The sequence below is a fragment of the Dermatophagoides farinae genome, chromosome 4 (assembly GCF_024713945.1).
Source record: "Dermatophagoides farinae isolate YC_2012a chromosome 4, ASM2471394v1, whole genome shotgun sequence".
In the NCBI taxonomy this organism is placed as follows: domain Eukaryota; kingdom Metazoa; phylum Arthropoda; class Arachnida; order Sarcoptiformes; family Pyroglyphidae; genus Dermatophagoides; species Dermatophagoides farinae.
Window position 1 is genome coordinate 844,911 of NC_134680.1, and position 21,211 is coordinate 866,121.

Genomic DNA, 21,211 nt, shown 5'->3' on the forward strand with positions numbered 1-21,211 from the left:
TCAATGTAAAAAACATAAACATTTTTCCATCCATCTTTCATATCATTATCATTAATATCATCAATGGTTATGGTCACAATTGATGTTGATGATAATGATGGATAACCAGAATCATTGACAATAATTGGTATCTGATATTGTTTCTGTTGTTCACGATCAAATGTTTGTCTACTAAATAAAATTGCATGGCCATCATCATCATCATCATTATCATTGTGTATGTATTCAAGACGAAATTTTTGTTGTATCATTTCCGTCGCATTTGGATCGATTCTAAATGTGAATGGTGGTCCGTTTCCTATTTTTTTTTTTTTGTTGGAGATTAAAACATTGATTAATGTAAATTGTACGTGAAATCTTGTTTATATATAAATTATTACCTTTACTATAATCATCACGATCAAATGCATAAATAGCGCCTAAACGTTGTTGTGGATGTTGATTTTCACGAATCGATAATATGGTTGTATTGATTATAAATGGTGCATTATCATTAACATCATCAACATTTATCACCAATGTTGCTATCGATGTTAATGGTGGATCATCAAGATCAGTGGCGATTATTTTCACTATATGTACAGCAATTGTTTCACGATCAAGTTTTCTATTCAATCGAACAGTACCGGTTTCAGTATCGATTTGAAAATATTTTCTTTGATTTGTTTGTTCATCTAGGCTATAATAGATGTCAATATTTTCAATGGATTTCGATAGATCATCAGTATGATTACGATCTGGATCGATAGCATGAAATTTGGCCACAATAGATCCGACGGGAAATGATTCAGGAATGGTTATATTTAGAAAATTTTTCAAAAATTTTGGTTTATTATCATTAATGTCACGAATAGTTATGTAAATGTAACAAATATCTGTATGTTGCTTTGTCATTAAATTATCCACTGGTTGTGGCTGTTGTTTTGTCATTTTTTCATCGTTGACATTAATTATACCTTCACCACCATTGCCGTCCACCATATCACTATGATGATCAATATCAGTGACAGAAATTTTAAGCATAATAAATCTATGATTTGGTATTTCATAATCCAATGGTTTATTCAATAATAATAAGGCACTGGTTTCTGTTCCATAAATTCCTGTCGTTTTATTCATTAATAATCGGCCATGTTGTTTGTATTGATCACCGTTGTCGTTGTCATTGGTCATCATCATCGATGATGATGGTTCGATACTAAAATAATGGCCAGTAATAAATTCATTTTGCTGTCCTTGATAGTATTGATCATCCGTTATTGAAATTATTGGTTTTGATGACCATTTTTCTTCAATTATTTTATATGTAAAATAATTATTTTCAGGTAAATCACAATCATTTACAGTTAATTTGAGCAACATTTTTGATTGAAATGAATTATTAGTTGAATTTCTCGTTCTCGTTCTTGTTGTTGTTGTTGTTGTTGTTGATGATTGATCAGTTTGATTATCATCACCATCATCATTTTCATCCAATTCAATATGCCATTCATTCTGTATGAAACGTGGTGGACAATCATTTTGATCCATTATGTTTATATTGACTGTTGTATTCGCCTGTAAATGTTGATCCATTATATAATCACGTGATTTTTTTGTGTGTGTGTGTACGCGGTTTTTGTTTGTCAACCAATCCAAATCGAAACCAGAAAATTTTTTAAATAAAAAAAAATAAGAAATCAGAATTGAAAAAGAAAAATTTAAAATTTAAATAAATCGGAGTGAAAGAAAGAGAGAGAAATTTTTTTTTTCGCGACAAAAATTACAACAAGAGGTGAAAAATGTCATCATAAAAAAAACGAATGATTGAAAATCAGCTTGTCAACGCATCAAACATGGAAAACACGAACACACACACACAATGGTAAAATGATGATGAATACATCATCATCAAAATATGTTTTTTTTCTGTTGACTATTTGCTTACAGAATATTCTTCTTCTTTCAATACAGAAAAAAACAAGAATATTCTTGTTGTTCGTTGTGAATACATTGTGTCTCTCTCTGTGTGTGTATATGTGTGTGGGTATTGTGTGTAAAGTCAAGTTTTTTTTTCTCTTGTTATCAACCAATAAATTGTCATTGTCATTGTTATGTTATGTTTTTTTTTGCTTGCTGTAAAAATTTTTTTTCACTTTTTTTCTGATGAAACCGGATCCGGTGCTTTTTTCCTTTGGTGTGTGCATGTGTGTGTGTCAACGAATCAAATTGCGTGCATTTTATGTGTCACACTCAATCAATTCATCATGTTCTCATTTTTTTTCATCTATTTTGATCAAAAAATAGAAAAATGAAAGAGTTAATCATCATTTTTTTTGGGTCATTTCGAAATTACAAGAAAATAAAATGATCCATAATAATTCGAAAGAATTTGAAATGGACAATTCGAATCGAGGTGAAAAAAAATGAAGAATTTCTCCCTCTCTCTCTCTCTCACACACACACACACACGAATATTTGACATTTAAATGACAAATGACTGGACATTTTATTCGATTTCGACAGAGAAAAAAAATATTCACGAATGAAAATGAAAATAAAATGACCTCGATTCGAAAAAAAAAAATTTGATTCCAAAACACACAGAAAGAAATTCTGAACTCAAAATCCTCAAATAAAAAGAGAGAGAAAAATTTGTTCAGTGTCCAACAAATTTAACTGTACAAATTTTCGTACATAGAGAAATAGCAGCAACAGAATTTTGTATATCATATATCGATTACGAATGACAATGTTTTGTTTTTGGATTAGAGAATATATCAGATTCGATCAGTGTGTGTGTGTGTGTGCATAGAGCGAAAACTTTTTTTTTCTCCCATGAATATGAAAATTTTCTCATTTTGTTTTGTTTTTGGCCATTGAGTACAAGTTTTGGTTGTGGGGTAATAAAAAAAAAGATGATAAATATCTTGGCTTTTTATTTACGTTCGTGTTTTTTTGTTTTGTTTTTGTAGTTGTTGTTGCTGTTGTTGTTGTTGTTGCCCAAAATAAGGCTTGATTATCGCTATTTTCTAGGAACAACAAACAAAAAAACCTAAACATCCTTGAAGGCCCGTTTAGTTTTTTACATATACCAGAATATTCTTGTGTAATATATTCTCTATATTTATCCGACAGAGAAAAAAAACCGAATCAAACTCAAACTCGAGTATTATTATTAGGAATCCAGAAAATCCTTTACTTAGCCCTAACAAAAACGAAAAAAAAATACTGAAAGTTGGATTGAATACAAAAAAAAAAACTAAAACGGAACAAACTTATTATCGTTTTGCGATTTTTAATTTTTTTTTCTTGTTTTGAAACTTTTTTTTTCTGTTTGTTTGTTTGTTTGTTGGAACCGTCTTTAATCGGGATTGTGTGGAATTTTTTTTTTTTTTTTTTTGTTTTTTGAAAAATAACCCGAAAAAAATACACGGTATCAGGAACTAAAGAATTCAACTGATGGTGAAAAAAAATGATGATAAATGTCAATGACAATGATCATTGAATTCCAACTGAATTCGTGTATATTATATATTATGCAAATATAAATTCTAAATGAAAATCAATGTTTGAATGTCAAATCAATAAACATTTATTTTGATTTCATGAAATTCAAAAAAACCAGATAAAATTCTGAATTCTGGTGTGTGTTGCGAATTTTTTCTCTCTTTCATTCAAGTATGGTAAAGGGGAATTCAATGGGAATGTTTATAGAAACAAAAAACACACACACATACCTTTAGACCACCTGAATCCATAGCTGAAACAATGATTGTATAGTTAGCACGATGTTCACGATCAAAACAACAAACATTGGCCATTATTAAACCATTATTTGGATCAATATAAAATAATGATTGACCATGATTATTATAATGATTATTGATTATTGAGTATTGTAAAATTTGATCACGATCATAATAATCATCATAATCGATTGCATTCATCTGTATGATTGACATATTTGTTGGACCATTTTCCATAATATTTGCTTCATAAAAATTTTGTTGAAAAAATGGTTCATTATCATTGATATTACGTAAATGAATGAAAATATTGGCAAAACCAAGCTGCTGTTTAGTTTGTATGTTCTGTGCATAGGCATTCAATTTATATGTTGGTTGGCCATTTGGATAATCATAATCCAATGGTTTCAATACAGAAATTTCACCATTAGTATGGTTTATGGTGAAACTATCCAAATAATCAGTTTGTTGCATTTGTTTTTTTCGTTTATTACCCTGTTGTTGTTGTTGTTGTTGTTGATGTTGATGTTTTTGTTGAAATTGAAATCGTTTCGTTGATGATGATCCAGTCATTTTTCCAGTTTTTATTGTTGAATAATGATCATTATCACCATTATCATCAACATCATTCATGTCATCATTATCACTATTATCGAAATTAACATCATCAACATCGTCGTCGTCGTCGTAATCGTCGTTGTCATCATCATCATCATCATCATCAATGTATGGTGAAAGAAAATAACGTATAAAATGTTCCTGATCAATAATAATGTTTGTATTATCATCATTGGTCAATGTTATCTATGTGTGAAACAATGAAAAAAAAGAGAAAAAAAAATTATCTTAAATGAATGAAAAAAACAAAGAAAAATGATCAAACAAACAAACAAACAAACAAAACATTCACATTGACTACGAAGAAAGACATCAATATAAAAAAAAACCAGAAAAAGAAATATTCGGCATGACATATATCACTGGAATGACTAACTGATTGGTTCGAATTTTCTATGTTTTCGTGTTGAAAAAAAAAATTCTGACAACTAAAAAAATGAATGAATGAATGAAATGTGAGATAAACATGCCAGTTACAACAATGAAAACAATTAATTCCCAATATATATCTATGAACCAGAAACCAGAAACGAAAAAAAAACAATATCCAATTCATTTACTGGTCATTTTTATAAATTTCATTTTTTTTTTGTTTGCAATGACACAACCACCGCTAGCAGCAGCAAAATTGATGAAGTGAGGAATAATTAGTGAGAGAGAGAAAAAAAATTGAAATTGAATGATGAAAATTAATGAAAAAAAAATCTTAACTAACACACTGGGTTTCAAACTTTGAAAAAAAAGAAAGAAAAAATGGAATCAAGTAGAATCCACCATCACTACAAATTGATTGAAACTAATTTAGACCATGCGTAGGGACACAATCGACGATAAACGATTCTGGAATTCAGGGTTGTTAAAGCTCCCCACCCTACCCCACCAATAAAACAAAGATCATTTGTATGTCTCTCTCTCTCATTTTAAATTGGTGGTGGACATAGAGAGAAAAAAAAATATTACATGCCTGTAAAAGACGTTTAGGCAATGAATGGTCATCCTCTTCATTAATTTCAATTTCAAATGTTGGAATCATTGGCCATTGTTGTTGTTCATTATTATTGTAGAAAAAAATTTTGGAATCATTCTTTGGTATTGGTTTTTTCTTTGTCTTTGTTTTCATTTTATTATTCTTCTTCTTCTTCTTATTATTTGAATTTAACAATTCTGTTGATGTTGATGATGATGATGATGGTGGACGTTGTTTCGAAATTTTTTCTTGTTGCTGTTTTGTATCTATTGTATATATACGTATGAATGGTTGTTGTTGTTGTTGTCATTGTATATAAAACAAACACAAACAGACAGAGAGAGAGAAAAATAAATCAAATAAAATCAATGGTGAAAACACACACACACACACACAACATACCATTATATGATAAAGGTGTGAAACGAGAACTTGGTCGTTGATGATGATGATGATGATTCATCGTCAATTGTTTAACATTATTGGCTATTGTTGTTGTTGGCGATGACGGTGGTGGTGATATTGAAGGCGTTATTAAGGCTTTTATGTAATAAGACTGAAAATAGAAACGAGAAACAAAGAAAGGAAAGAAAGAATATTTTTTTTTATCAACAAACAATGATGATGATGATGATGATGATGGTGTTCCAAAGAATCGACATAATTTTCAAGTGAAAAAAAATATGGAAAAAGAGAATGTGAGTGAGAACCAAAAAAAAAAACAAACTTACATTTGTATTTGAGGTTAAAATGGATGGATTCGATGATTTCGCTGTTGTTGTTGTTGTTGGCAATGATATTATTGTTGAATGATTTGGTTGTCGATGATATGAATGATGATGATGGTATCGATCATCATCATCATCATCATCATAATCGATTGGATCGTTGTTTCTATCATCGATTACAGTAGTAGTAGCAGTAGCAGTAGTTCCTGTGATACGGTTTTTATTTTTATTACGAAATCTGGAACGATTTGTTGTTGGATATGGATGATGATGATGATGATCAAGATGGATTCGATGTCCAAGACGAACTAGAAAAATTTTCATGAATGAAGAAAAAAAAATCGAAATATTTCAAACTTCAAATGTCAAAAACAAAAAGTAATTTCATTTTTTTCTTGGAAAATTTCTCAAAAAAAATCAAAATAAATATTTCAACATACTAAACAAACAAAAAAAGTTCAGAATTGAATCGATTCCACTTCGATCTCTCTCTCTTGCTCTCTCTCATTCATTCATTCATTGCTTTATGGCCACCATTATGATTATGATTATGGCCATATCATACTTTTTTTTTCCTACGAAAAATTGTAAACAAAAGATCAAAAATCAAACATCATCATCATCATCATCATCATTATTACACTTTTATGGGACTAAATTTATCATTTAAGAGGTTATTATTATATAACAGAGGGGATTTTTTTTCATTTTCATTTTCATCCAAAACAAACAAAAAACAACAGAATAAAGCCAATGTAATGTTTTTTAAAATCGAAAAAAATGCGAAAAATTTCAAAATCAAAAACTTGATTCGTAAAAAGTAAAAATCTTCCATTACATTAATTAACATTATTTTTTCCTTTCACCTTCTTTGAACTACAGTGAATAAATTAAATGTGTCTGTGTGTGGATCAATTTTCATCATGATCATGATGATGAAGATCTAGTGTCAAGAATCAGTGGGCAAAAAAAATGAAGAAGAAAGAAGAAACAAAAAATCCATATGGGTAACGAAAAAAAAAGTCGACACTAATAATAACCGTGGTTCCATATTCTTGGATTTTATTTTATTTTTTTTTTTTTTTTGTTTCGTTTCGAGCAGAGTTACTGTAGCAGTGTTTACAACCCAAAGCCGGCACAGTGTATCGAGTGAATTTTGTCAGAAAAGAATCGTCGAGTGTTTTCGTTTTTTGCATATTAATGAACTTTGTTCATTTTGCCCGGTTTCTTTCTGCGTGTGTGTGTGTATAATCAGATCATGAAATTTTTTTTTTGACTTGGTAATTCTAAAACAACAGAATCGTACAAACGAAACGGCAAAAAAAACCAGAACCGAAAATTATCAGTTACAACAAAATAAAGTGGTGGTGGTGGTGGTGGCGATGGCAATGATAGTTAAACCAATCGTACCTGACGAACAATAAATTTAACAAAAAAAAAAGATAAAATGATTTTGTAGCGATAAAAATTCAACGATTCATCAAAGAATCGTAAAAAAGAAATCATACAATCTACAGAATCATATATGATAAAATTAATTAATCAATCGAGTTCATTTTTTTCTGGGTTGATTCAGCAATAAAAAAAAATTGTTATTTATCGATCAAATTCAATTGCTGGTCGAACAGAACATAAAGAGAGAAAGAGGAGAATGGAATATTCTGCCACATGAATAAATTGTTTTATAAATGTTTTTCCGTCACTGTAGTTACTGATAAAGAATAAAGATTACGAGAATTTTGTTTGCAAAAAAAAATGGAAAGAATTTCAATTTTTAAAGTATGAAAAGAATTGGTCTATTTGAATTTGAGACAAACAACGACAGAATTTGAGAAAAAAAGAAGAAAAAAATTTCCTGTAATCCGAATTCATTTATCGTACCAGGAAGAGAGCAAAAAAAAATGCGAAACCATCATTTCATTGTCCGTATGGAATTGTCGAATGAATGAATTGAAGAATAAAGTCAAAAAAGAAAGAATGAATGACAAGCGAATAAACAAGCAAATAAAGAGTGCCAAACAAAAAAAAAAGAATGAGAAAAGAATCATAAATCTTTTCAGAATCAATTTTTATTTATTTATTTATTATTATTATTCCGGTTTTGTTCAAGAATCATGGCCGCTTGTGAAGTATCATGATCATCATCATCATCATCATCATCAATGGATATTTTTTTGACACTTTAAACTGTAAACAGTAAAGTTTGGATAATAATGTGAATGTCAAACAGACAGACAAACAGCACTTGACATTATTTTTTTTTTTAAAGAATCAGAGAATAAGAGAAACACTCAAAGAATCATATCATTGTCATTCTGATTCGGTTGCGCTTTCCGGGCTTTGTTGCATTTGGATTAATTTTTTTTCCATTTCTTACTCATTATTCTGTGTTTAGGAATTTTTTTTTGTTCCATTTCGTTTCTTGGAAGTGCAAATATTTTTTTCCCTGAAAATATTGTGCCTCATTACACTAATCACACAACACACAACAGCGACAACAAAAAAATTTTAAACCAGAAAAAAAATAAAACAAAACGAGTAAAAAAATGATGAGAATGAAAACAATTATTAAGAATAAAAAAAAGACACTGAATATGAAAATCGAGATCGGAAACAAAAAAAAACCAGAATACAAATGACAAAAACACATCCAACAGAATTCTGTTCATGGATTTCAAGAATTTTTCAATAGAAATTCTGAGTGAATACATCATGATGATGATGACCCTCTGCGAGTGTGTGTGTGTGTTTGATGTTAATGTTGTCAAAATATCGCATTTCCTTTTTCCTTTCTCTGTCTCTCACTCTCAGGCAATTATTTAAAATGTAAAAAAAAGCTTGCAATTCAACTGCTGCTACATCCACACACACAGACAGAATATTCGGAAACAAAAAAAAAAGAAAGCAAAAAACAGCAGATTGAACCAATTGATCGATCTATAGATGATAGAAAAATGTAATAAACAAAAAAAAGTGGAAATATTACCACCACCACCACCACTGATTTCCCTCGAAGAAATAATAATAACAACAATATCAAAAGACTCAGTGCCAAGAAGGCATTTGTGTCGTCTAAAAATAAAATGATGAAATAATGCAAATATATGATGATGATGGTGGTGGTGGTGGTCAGATGTTGTTGGTGGTAAATGAATGAATCAAATGCTAGTTTGGATGTTTAAAGAAACCAGATATGGTTATTTTTTTCGGATACGGTAGGGTAATAGCGGTGGTGATGGTGGTGGGTCAATAAAAAACGGTACTAAACTTGTACTAAAATGAAATGTGTGCATACCAAGTGACCAGGAAATAAAATCTGGTTTTTTTTGGTCAGTAAAAATTGCCACTACTGTTTATCCATAGAAAAATGAAACTAGATTGAAATAACCAATATTCATCATCATCATCATCTTCCATTATTCTTTTCTTGACGTTTTTTACATTATTGTTTATGGTTAAGAAAAGCGAAAAGAAAAAAATTAGATAAGCAGTGGCCAATAACTAATACTGTGCCATAAAATAGTAAAAAAAAATTGAGTGAAAATAGGTGAAATCCAGAATCCAGAATTTGTATCGAATGATGGAATCAATTTATTATAGGAAAAAAAAGAAAAAAAATTTTTTTATAGATAAAAATCGAATGATGATGATGAACGGAAATATATCAAGAATATTCTATTATTCATTTATGATGAATTAATATCTCAAACAAAAATTCTACTACTAGGAATACATTTATGATTGTGTGTGTGTATGTGTGTAAAAAACCATTTATGTTTTCTACTATCCTGGTCCATAGATGGATAGATAAATAAACTTGAAAACTTTCATCAACCAATGGAGCTAAATGTGGAAAAGAAATTCATTTGATGATGATTATTTGAAACTAAGTGATTACAATTGATGCAAAAGATGATGGAATAAAATTGATCAGGGCTAATGTAAATACTTTACAAAGCCGAATCATAAACAAAAACAAAAACAAAACAAAAAAAATGGCAAGAAAAAAAATACGAAGAATACGGAATCAAGTTTTCAATGCTTTTATTTGTTTACTGTGTGTGTGTGTGTGCAATGTAACATCCAGAAACTTTATCGATGATGCTGATGAGTTTGATGATGATGATGAGAAAATCGAATCATTTGAAAATCATCATCATCCATCAGCATATGACGCCTTTCAATACTTTTTTTTCTGGCTGTTCGAAAATGAAAAACTTTTTTGTTTGTTTGTTTGTTCGAAATATAAATATGGATCAAGATATTTGAGAAAACTGATGATAAGGTAATGTGTGTGTGTGTGTCCACAATAATTGAATATCATCGTCATCATCATCATCGATATGAGCCAAACATAGATATCGTGATGGCAAAAAATTGATAGATTGAAATGAATAAATACAAAAATTGTGAAAAAAAAACTGATATCTAAGTAGAGTAGCTAGAACTATAACAAACCGACAATATATTTCACAGTCAACAGATCTCAACGACGACAAAACGTCAAATGTGAAATGAGAAAAAAAAGAAAAGAAAAAAAAATAAAAGTCCAGTGGAACAAAAAAAGGGAGTGAGTGAGAGATTTTTTTTTCTTCTTCACATTGACATGATAATGATGACGGTCTATCGGGACCAATTTAAAAGAAGAAGAAAGACTGGTCAGTGTAACCATTGACAGCCGATCAACCAAACTAAACTACCCGGGTTATATAGATACACAAATCATGATGAAAAAAGATGTTTTTTTTCTGTGAAAAAATTCGGCTATATTCGAACCTTCTAAATGTCAATGTTTATATTTTTCAATGGAAAAAAATAATACGGCGTTATGGAAACCCGAAACAAACAATCAAAATTATGCCGAAAGAAATGAAACGAAAAAAAAAATCAGAAAGACAAGAAAAATAATACTTTCACTCTCGTTTTCTCGGGCTCACAGAAAATTAAAAGAAAATGATCTGATGATCAATATTATGGATTTGGTGGTAAAATGATCTACAATTATTTTTTTTTCTCTCTCTCTCTGTGTGTGTGTAATCGTCATTTTGATATTTTGTTTTTTTTCTGGCTACAAAATGTCCAAAGTCAGTCAATTCGAAGAAAAAAATAAACACTTTGTGGCTCGAGACTATTTTTTTGGTGGTGGTGGTGGTGATGATGATGATGATGATGAAAAAAATAAAATAAAAAATAAAGTTTAGCCCATAGCCGGGAATTATATTTGGTTACACACGCCGACACACGCGGACACACATTCATTTTCATCCGGTCGTCTGTCGAATATCGCTGTTCAAATTGAATCAAAATGAAGAGAGAAAGAGAAAAATAAACATCAACAACAACAACAACAACAACAAACAGGATGAAGACGAAAAAATTGCCTGCCAAACGATTGATTGTTGTTGCAAGTTTCAATTTTCTCTCTCTCTCACACACACACACTTGCTCTCTCTCTCTCTCTCTCTCTCTCTCTCTCTCTCTCTCTCTCTCGTTTTCAGTACGAAATCCAAGGGCCATTGATTGGTATTGATTACAGATTGGAATAAAGAGCGAAAAAAAATCGAAATGAAGAGCGAAAAAAAAATCATAAAGTCAATATACACCAACACGGTTTCACATACACACGAATAAATAAAATTCTAGAATCACAAAAATTCAAAAAGCAAGTTCATTTCGTTCATTCTCTTTGTCATCATCATCACCATCATCATTATAATGGACGTAAAGAGAGAGAGAGAGAGAGAGAAAAAAAAATCTAAACGGGCAATAGAACAACAGAATGATGAAAAATAAAATTCTTTCACACACACACACACACACAAAAACTAAATTACTAGCCGAAAAAAAAGAATGGGAAAATGAAAATTCGGATATCGTTTCAATCCATTCAAGAAACACACACACAGACAGACACAGAGAGAGAGAGAGAGAATAAGAATGATGTGCAGGCCCAGTATCATCATCATCACTGGATCAGTAGATCTGGTATAGATATATTACTCACTCACTTATTGTTGTTATCTAATTCATTTTGTTACTGCCGCCCATCTTGTACCATATTTTAGAAGCGTCAGTGCGACGAGAAACAAAACAAAAACAAAAAAAAAATCGAAATTGTTACCCCGAAAAAAGTAACAAATAACAGAAAAACAACAAAAACATTACGCTAGACATTCCCAAAACAGAATCCACCAGAGAGAATCATGAAACAGAGAGAGACAGAGAAAATAAAATAATAACCGGCCCCGGAATTAAATAAATAAAAACAAAAAAACCAAAAAAAAAACAACAAAAACAAAAACAAATCGGACTATCAGGCTGAAATTAAATTCTAGTCTTTTGATTATCATCATGAACAACAAAGTTTTATTTTATATTCAATTCAATTAAGATCCAAAGTCTATTGATTTGATACGGATTTTTCACCATCATCATCATCATCGTCATCATGTCATGGATGAAAAAAAAAATTCTTTAGACGAATTCTGTCATCATCATAATCATCAATGGAACCAAGAAAAAAAAACTCGTTTTGTTGCCGCTTCTGCTGCCGCTGCAGTTGTCCAAAGCCTATAATTTTATCGCAAAATTTGTATTTCATTTAATGAATTGTTTCGATCCAGTGGAAAAAGAAACAAAATTCTTATGATGATGATGATAAAAATCTGAATGTGAAATGAAAAAATAAAACAAAACAGACTGTGGCCTAGTTTTTTTTGATTCAATTTAAACAATTTTTTTTTCGCAAATCTAGAGAAATCAATACATAGTAAAAAAAAAGTAAAGGACAATGACAATGAAACAAAACAAGAGAGAAAGAGATAAAGAATTTGGAATCGAAAAAAAAAGTTAATAAACTTTATCACACACAAAGAGAGAAAAAAACACTAAACAAAATTGAATTTTGAGAAAGAAAAAATACTTACCATCATCATAATGGAATAAGGTTTGGTCATTCGTCGATAATGATGATGATAGATTATTCAATAACGTTCGATTATTATTGTCGATAGTATCATTGCCATTGATGATGACCAAACTATTGTTGTTCGATTGATTTGGATCATCAAGACCAACTTTGATATATTTTGTAACTGGAAAAAAAACAAAAAAAAAAGAAATTTTAAATGAATGAATGAATGGAAAAAAATCAATGCAGCAATTTGTATGGCCGGAAAAACAGCCCATTTGATTCGTTCATAAATGATGTAATCAAAAAAAATTTGCTTAAAAAACTTTTCTTTTTTTTGTTTCAGAAAAAAACCCAAATCCAATTTTCAATCATTTTACCATATTCAATGTGTGTGTGTGTGAAAGTGTTGTTTTTTTTTTTGAAACTTCGTTATTCATCATAATGTTTAGAATTGAAAAGTTTTTTTTTCTCACATCTCAATTTTCAATGATCAAATTATTGATTATGATGATGATGATGATGATGATTATGATTTTCATTATTATCGTCATCATCATCAAGCGAATTCGTTTGGTTCCAGGAACTAAACAGCAACAGCAACAGCAACAACAACTGAAAACCGGGTAAAAAATAAAGAAAAAAATTCGTCTTTTTATCGGAAAAAAGTGTACAACACACACACACACACACACACCATCATCATCATCATCATAATGCTCATGAGAGAATGACTTGAATACCGAGAATAAAAAACTTTTTTTTTTTTTTTTTTTTTGTTCCCCAAGTTTGACTTTTCTGGCTGATCGAAAATCGAACAAAAAAAAAGAAAGAAAAAACGATCATCATCATCATCTTTGGTTGTTAGATGTTGATGGTTTGGGGTTATTCAAAATGTTTTTTCTTTTTCTTTTTTTTTGTTCTGATCAAAATTCATTGTTTTAAATGTTGAAAAATGGCCCCATTTTTTTTAACAACCGGATTTTAGATCATCATCAACAACAACAACAACAACAAAAATCAAACCATTCAAATCAATGATTAAAGGTCAATATCTCTTTAATCCTTCACTCGAGTGTTTAATATATATCAATATATCAATTTTAAGAAGTAAAAAAAATTATCATATCGTGTGTGCGTGCGTGTGCATGTACAGGCAATATCAAATGATTGATTTTAGCTGATATAAAAAATATAAATAAATTGATGATGATTGATTTGTGATTGAAATCGTCTTGTGTTTGTGTTTTTTATTTGTTGTCCTGTTGTGTGTGATTGAACATAAAAACAAAATTTAAATCATCATCATGAAGAAATTATTATTCTTACTGCTAATTGTCAATTTTTCATCATCGATTCAATCATGGATTAATCCATCGAATCATCCACAAAAACAATCGTATCATTGTATTAGTCATGAATCAAATTATAAAATTTATCCATGTGCAGATTTTCATCAAAATTCAAATGAAAATGAAACAGATTATATTGTCCATGCACGTTTTGCCAATAATATTAATCAAACTGGTTGGTCTGAACTTGATATACGTACAAATCCCGATGAATTGGATTATTTACAAGCATATCTTGCCGGTTATTTAGAAGGACAAATTACCAGACAATTAATTCGTAGTTATTGGTCAAATTTATTGGATGGTAATGAATGTCAATTGTATCATGATATGATTGTAAAATTATTGAATAACACTATTCAACGTGCATTTGACAACAATAATGATCCATATTGGAATCAGATTCTTTTACAATTATATCAATTAGCTGGATTGGATGCTGGATATGTTGATAAATCCATCAGCGTCAATGAAATAAATGACCCGAATATGATATTGGAACAAATAAATCCATGTGGAACAATATTATTACATCTATATACAGAATATGATGATCTAAAATATCTGTTGCAACGAAAACCCAGTGAACATCCAATGGATCATTGTTCAGCATTGATAAAAATATTACCCAATCATTCGGATATTCTTGTATCGCATGTAACATTTGCCAATTTAAAATCAATGTTACGTGTGTTGAAAAGATATGAATTAAATTATCGTACAAGTAATTCAAAAACCATTGTAATGTCCAGCTATCCAGGTACATTGTTTTCAATTGATGATTATTATTTACTATCCCAGCATATGGTCGTACAGGAAACGACTATTCATAATTATGATGAAAAACTTTATAAACAAATCAATATGAATGAGATGATATTTGAATTCTTACGTACAATGGTTGCAAATCGTTTGGCCAGAAATGGTTCCGAATGGGCAGAAATATTTGGCCGTTATAATAGTGGAACTTATAATAATCAATTTATGATTATTGATTATAAACAATTTATACCTGGTCAACAAATTCAATCAGATTTTTTATGGATATTAGAACAAATGCCCAATAGAATACATGCAGAAGATATGACAAAAATATTGATAAAACAATCATATTGGCCAAGTTATAATCTACCTTATTTTCAAGATATTTATCAGATAAGTAAAACAGATGAAATGTTTAAAAAATTTGGTGAACATTATTCTTATGAGAAATGTGCACGTGCACAAATATTTAATCGTGATCACCATAAAGTAATGAATATGACAACAATGTATCATTTAATGCGTTATAATAATTTCAAACAAGATCCATTATCACGTTGTAATTGTACACCACCATATACTGGTTATCGTGCCATTTCATCACGTTGTGATCTGAATGATCCAAATGGCCAATATCCATTGTATGCATATTCATTTCATTCATCAGCTGGTTTAGATGCCAAAATTACTGGCTATAAAATGGCCAAATCATTAATAATGATTGCCGTTAGTGGTCCAACATATGATCAAGTACCAGCGTTTAGTTGGTCAACAACTAAATTGAAAAATATTAAACACTTAGATCAACCTATTGAATGGCGTTTCAAACCGATTGTTACCGATTGGAATCGAACCACTGGTTTCAATCAATTTAAATTTGATTTATAAAAATGACCACAGACACACACACATATATATCAGAAAATAAATCGACCATAACCAAAAGAATAAATAAAAAAAAATCAATCCGAAACTGACCGTTCAATCAACTTTTCTTAGAAAAAAAATTCAAAATTCTTTGAAAATTCAACAAAATTCATTCACTTACCAAGATATGTAGAGGCACCTGTTAATATGAATAAAAATTTGATTGGTTCCAACATTCTGATGATGATGATGATGATGATGATAATCACAAATTAAAATGATGTGAAAATTTGAATCATTCAAAATTCTTTTTTTCCCCCGTTTCAGCAATGAAATTCTGAGAATTCTGGAAAAAAAATTAATTTTCAATAAATTGAATTGAATCAAACGATGATGATGATGATGGGTGTGATGAACGATGAAAACAAAACAAAAAAAAATTTTCACTTTGTCGAAAATAGATATTGAAACACTGAAAAAAAAGAAATCTGATCCGAAGAAAGTGTGAGTGAAGAATAGAAAAAAAAACAATAAAAGCAGAAAAAAAAATTCTGGTGAAAAGAATGCGAAAAATGTCTTTCACACACACACACAGACAGACAGAAAAAAAACAATAATGTGAATCAACGAATTTATATATATATATATATCGATACAAAAAAAACCAAAAATAGCAAAAAAAAAAGATAAATTGATTCTATTATTTTTTTTTCTTTTTATTCCATTTGTTGTTTGTTCATTCTTTCGTTTTTTTTTCTCTCGCTGATTCTTTGATGATGATGATGATGATGATGGTATTTATTACTGTCGTCGCCGTAGTTGCTGTTGTTGTTTATTTCCTTATTGATGTTGAAACAAAAGCAAAAGCCTATGCATACAGGAAGATCGATCGTTGATGATGATGATGATCGGAAATGGAAATTTCATTTGTAACCATCGTCAATTTAATAATTTTCAATGATTTGTAAAGAAAAAAAAAATCTGTATAAACGTATTCACATCATCAAGAATCATGTGATCAGAATATTATAGATTCTATATATGAGGAACGAAAAAAAAAACAAAAACAAATTATTAGTAAATCAAAGAAAACAAAAAAAAGTTGAAAATGGAAAATTATTCAACTTGATTATTGGCTTATGATGTGATTAGTTTGTTGTTGTTGTTGTTGTTGTTGATTATTCTGTTGTGAATGATTCATTCATGAATGAATCATTCACATCAAAATTCTTTATTCTACATTTGAATTTATAGAAAAAAACAACAAAACAAAACCAATAGGCAAACAACAACCACAACTACAAACTAAATTGGTTAGTCTATTTATCCGATAAAATAATTAAACAAAAACAAAAACAAAAAAACAACGACCAAAACCACCAAGTAAATTGAATCTGATCATGGAATGAGATGTGAACAACAACAACAACAACAACAAAAAAAAAAATGTCCACACATTATCCAAAGAATTAATGATCATTCAGCAGGGTAGTAGCAACAACAACAAGAAAGATGACCAAAAACGAAAATTAAAATGAACAAAAAAAAAATGCAACCAAATTAGATACATTAAGTTGGTTTTTTTTTGGTTCTGGTATCGATTCAGTTTAATGAACCATAATTCAGAGCAGCCAAGCAGTGGCCAAAAAAAAAAAAAAAAAAAAACAAAAATTCAAATTCCAAGTAAGAATTGAACTTTTCGTGCCAATTTTTTTTTTTTTGACTTGCAAAGTCATCGATTTTTTTTCGAATATTAAAACAATTGAACCGGTTTGGGTAGTTTATAGTTATGTGGTTTATGTTTGTCCAATGAATGAATTCATTTTTCAATCATGTGATAGTGTTGTGGGTCATTCCGGAATATATTCAATGAACAAAACAAACAAGACAAGTCAAGTCAAGTCAAGTCAACTTTATCATTAAATTTTGGCTTTTGTTTTGGGACATTCCAGAATGATAAAAAAAAACTTTGCTGTATTCAACATTCATTCATTCATTCATTCACACTATTCGATATTCATTAGTTCAGTTTAGTGTTGTTGTTGTTGTTGTTTTTTGCACTTTCCTCTGTTTTTTTTTTTTTTTGGTACAGAAAACAAAATAAGGAATTTTCATCACTATATATGGGTCTATATATAATAAACGACCAGTTAACTTATTTATACATGTGAAATGAAATGAAATGAAAAAGTGTGAAAGAAAACTCAAATTAATGTGATGGTGGTGAATGGTTTGTTGTCGTTGCTGCTGCTGCTGCTGCTGCTGTTAACCCAAACAACAGGAAAAAAAACGTGCAAGAAACAAGAGAAGAAAAAAAAGAAGAAAAAAAATTATCCGCGAGTGTTGAAAACTCAACTGGCAAAGTAAAGTGTGAATGGATCACATGAAAATTTCTTTCTTTTTTTTCTATTTTGTTTTGTTTCTTTATTTGATTTCTTTGTCTTGTTTTGTTTATTCACACAATATACTAATTATTGTTGCTGTAGCTTGTTTTGGGTTGTGTGGGCCCAACACGACAACGACAACAACAACAACAACGACAACAACATCGAATGACGCCCAAAGTAGTCCAAAATGAATAATGATTCTTTATTCATTTCATCACACACACACACACACGTTCGTTACTTGGTAATAATATGTGATGGCAGTACAAGTGTTGATTTTTTTTTTCTCAACAATAATTTACTTGGGAATATTCTTGGAAAGTTGGATATAATAACAAGAACAACAAGAACAAAGAAACGAAACTAAATGAAATGAAGTTGAAATTGAAATGAAAAGCATAATAATATAATGATAATCATAATAAATTTGACACATATATTAAATGAAATTGGATAAAAAAAACAAATATGGCAACAACAACAAAAAGAGAAAGAAAAATCTTCCCAACCGTAACGATATTTATGAACATCATTCAGCAGATCAGATCAGATTCTTTCATATCCATCAATTGTTAGGCTAGAGATAGATATAGACAGATATGTCAGGTGTAAATTTCATTTGATGAATAAATAAACAAAAAGATAAAAAAACTCAAGCTGTTTCAGGTTTTTTTTGGAACACTTGAAATCTAAATGACTTGTGAACAAAAAAAAAACAAACAAAAATTTAAAATTTAAATCGTTTTTCAAAGGAAGAAGAAAAAAAATTCCAAATTCCAAGAAAAGTGAAAATGCATAAAATTCTTACCACCACCACCACACAACGAATAAACAAATGGACGAAAAAAAAATCTCTGTGTTTTTTTTGTTGCAATGAGAATTGAATATATTCCGGATATAAATATCCTTTAGGGCAGCCAAAAAAAAATTCAAATACATCCAGGTTGGTAATTTTCATTTTCCGTTCGACCAAAGAATTGGACTGAATATTATGAAAAAAAATGAAAATAAAAAACTTTTTTTTTGTCAACTGGCATATAGACCAAATATCAATGGCCAACAACAACCAGAACCAGAATGCTGGACCATTTCCTTTTCATTTCTCATCATCATCATCATCATCATTGTGTTCATCAAAAGTGTTTTTTCATGAACAAAATAAAAAAAAATTCTTTTTTTTTTGCATTGTTGTTCAACATTTACATTTTGTCGAAGAGAGAGAGAGAAAGAGAGAATGAAATGAAGAAAAAAAAATTCAAAACAGAGCCATTTATTTGATGATGAAAGTATTTTTTCATTCATTCATTCATTCATTCAGTCGTTTAGTCAGTAGTTGAACACATGACACACACACACACGCACACACATAGTGAAAAAATATTTCAAATTCGTTTGTTTGTTTGTTTGTTGTATTCAAATTGGTTGAAAATTTTCATCCAAAACGAATAATCATCATCATCATCATCATCATTTCAATGTGAAATAAAAATTGCCTAAACATTTGGCGTGTGTGTGTGTGTGTGTGTGTGTGTGTGTGTGTGTGTGTGTGTGTGTGTGTGTGTGTGTGTGTGTGTGTGTGTGCAACGGAGAGAGAAACCATCAAACCAATGGAATGGATGGAAAAGAATCGATTTCAAAAGAGAACGAGAATTGGATTCTTGTTCAAATATGGTGATGATCGTGGTGGTGGTGGTGGTGGTGGTGAAGGTATACCTATGAAAAATGAAAAATTCATTTGCAATTCTGCAATTCTGCAAATGGTCAACCATCTCTATCATCAAATGATTGATCAATCATTTGAAATCGAAATTCCCAATTGAATATCATTGATATATATGGTGGTTTATTTCAAATATGGAAATCTTACAATGGAAAAAAAGAAGATGATGATGAAAAAGAAATTCCTATTTACACAAGGTAAAATAAAAAATGGAGTGTGAAAAAAAAACATATTCATATTGAAAATCAAATGTTTAAATAAATAGCAGAATGGAATCGACTGGAATGATAATGATGATGATGATTTAATTTTTTTTTCATTCAAAAAAAAAAATGAAATGAAATGAAATCAAATATGAGTGTGTTTTTATGAATCAATCATGAACGTGCGGTGATGGTAATGGTGGTGGTGGTGGTGGTGGTTCACCTTTCTCCCCATTTTCATCCAAAAGTACATTATTATCCACACAATTATAAGTGAACCGTAAACGTGTGTTTTGGGTTATACGGAATGTAAAAAAAAACCTCCAAAAATAGAAAAGCGAATAAAATATTCTGATGGAATGAATTATAGAGAAAAGTGAGGGCGAAAAAAAAACATTTAAAAAACATCAGAAAAAAATGTTGATGCGTATGGTGATGGTGATGATGAAAATTGCCAAGATGCTCTCTCTCGCTCTCTCTATCACTTGCTCGGTCTTATTCACTTTCTCGCACAATTTGATATTAATCATCATCATCATCATCATCGTCATAACCATTATAACCATCAACAAAAAACGATATAACGATTTTTATCCACTAAAAAATTCTCAGCTTTTTTTCTTTCTTGGGTTGTTTCAAATGGAACCTGACAATACCGAAAAGCTAATAGAAAAGAAGTGAATGATGAAATTTCATATGAAAAATGAATTTCAATAAATATGAATATTCCATTTGTAAACCATTAAAGTGAATTTCGTTTATTTCACTTACACACACACACAACAGGCATGATTGAAATGATTTGAATATTTCACGTGCATTGTGGTGCATTATGGTGTGTTTAGTGTGTGTAATGTATAGGGCTCGTGCAACATTACAAAGAAAACATTGAGCAAACAAAAAAAAAAAAAACACTAGGAAATAGTGTGAGTAAAGAAAAAAAAAACAAAAATTTGCCGACTAAATACA

General features: G+C 29.8%; 2 protein-coding genes across 2 annotated transcripts; one reads left to right on the forward strand and one right to left on the reverse strand.

Moving 5' to 3' along the window:
- Positions 1 to 273: 273 nt before the first annotated feature.
- LOC124500297 (neural-cadherin-like) lies at positions 274 to 3,803 on the reverse strand. Its single transcript, XM_075729952.1, has 3 exons — positions 3,720 to 3,803; positions 1,458 to 1,557; positions 274 to 1,235 (listed from the first exon to the last, which is right to left on the reverse strand). The coding sequence occupies exons 1-3, from the start codon at positions 3,801 to 3,803 to the stop codon at positions 274 to 276; spliced, it is 1,146 nt and encodes a 381-aa protein (XP_075586067.1).
- Positions 3,804 to 14,171: 10,368 nt separating this feature from the next.
- lama (phospholipase B domain containing lamina ancestor) lies at positions 14,172 to 16,165 on the forward strand. The gene has a single exon (XM_047052619.2). It carries the CDS (start codon positions 14,259 to 14,261, stop codon positions 15,951 to 15,953), a length of 1,695 nt encoding a protein of 564 aa, XP_046908575.1. The 5' UTR covers positions 14,172 to 14,258; the 3' UTR covers positions 15,954 to 16,165.
- Positions 16,166 to 21,211: the final 5,046 nt, after the last annotated feature.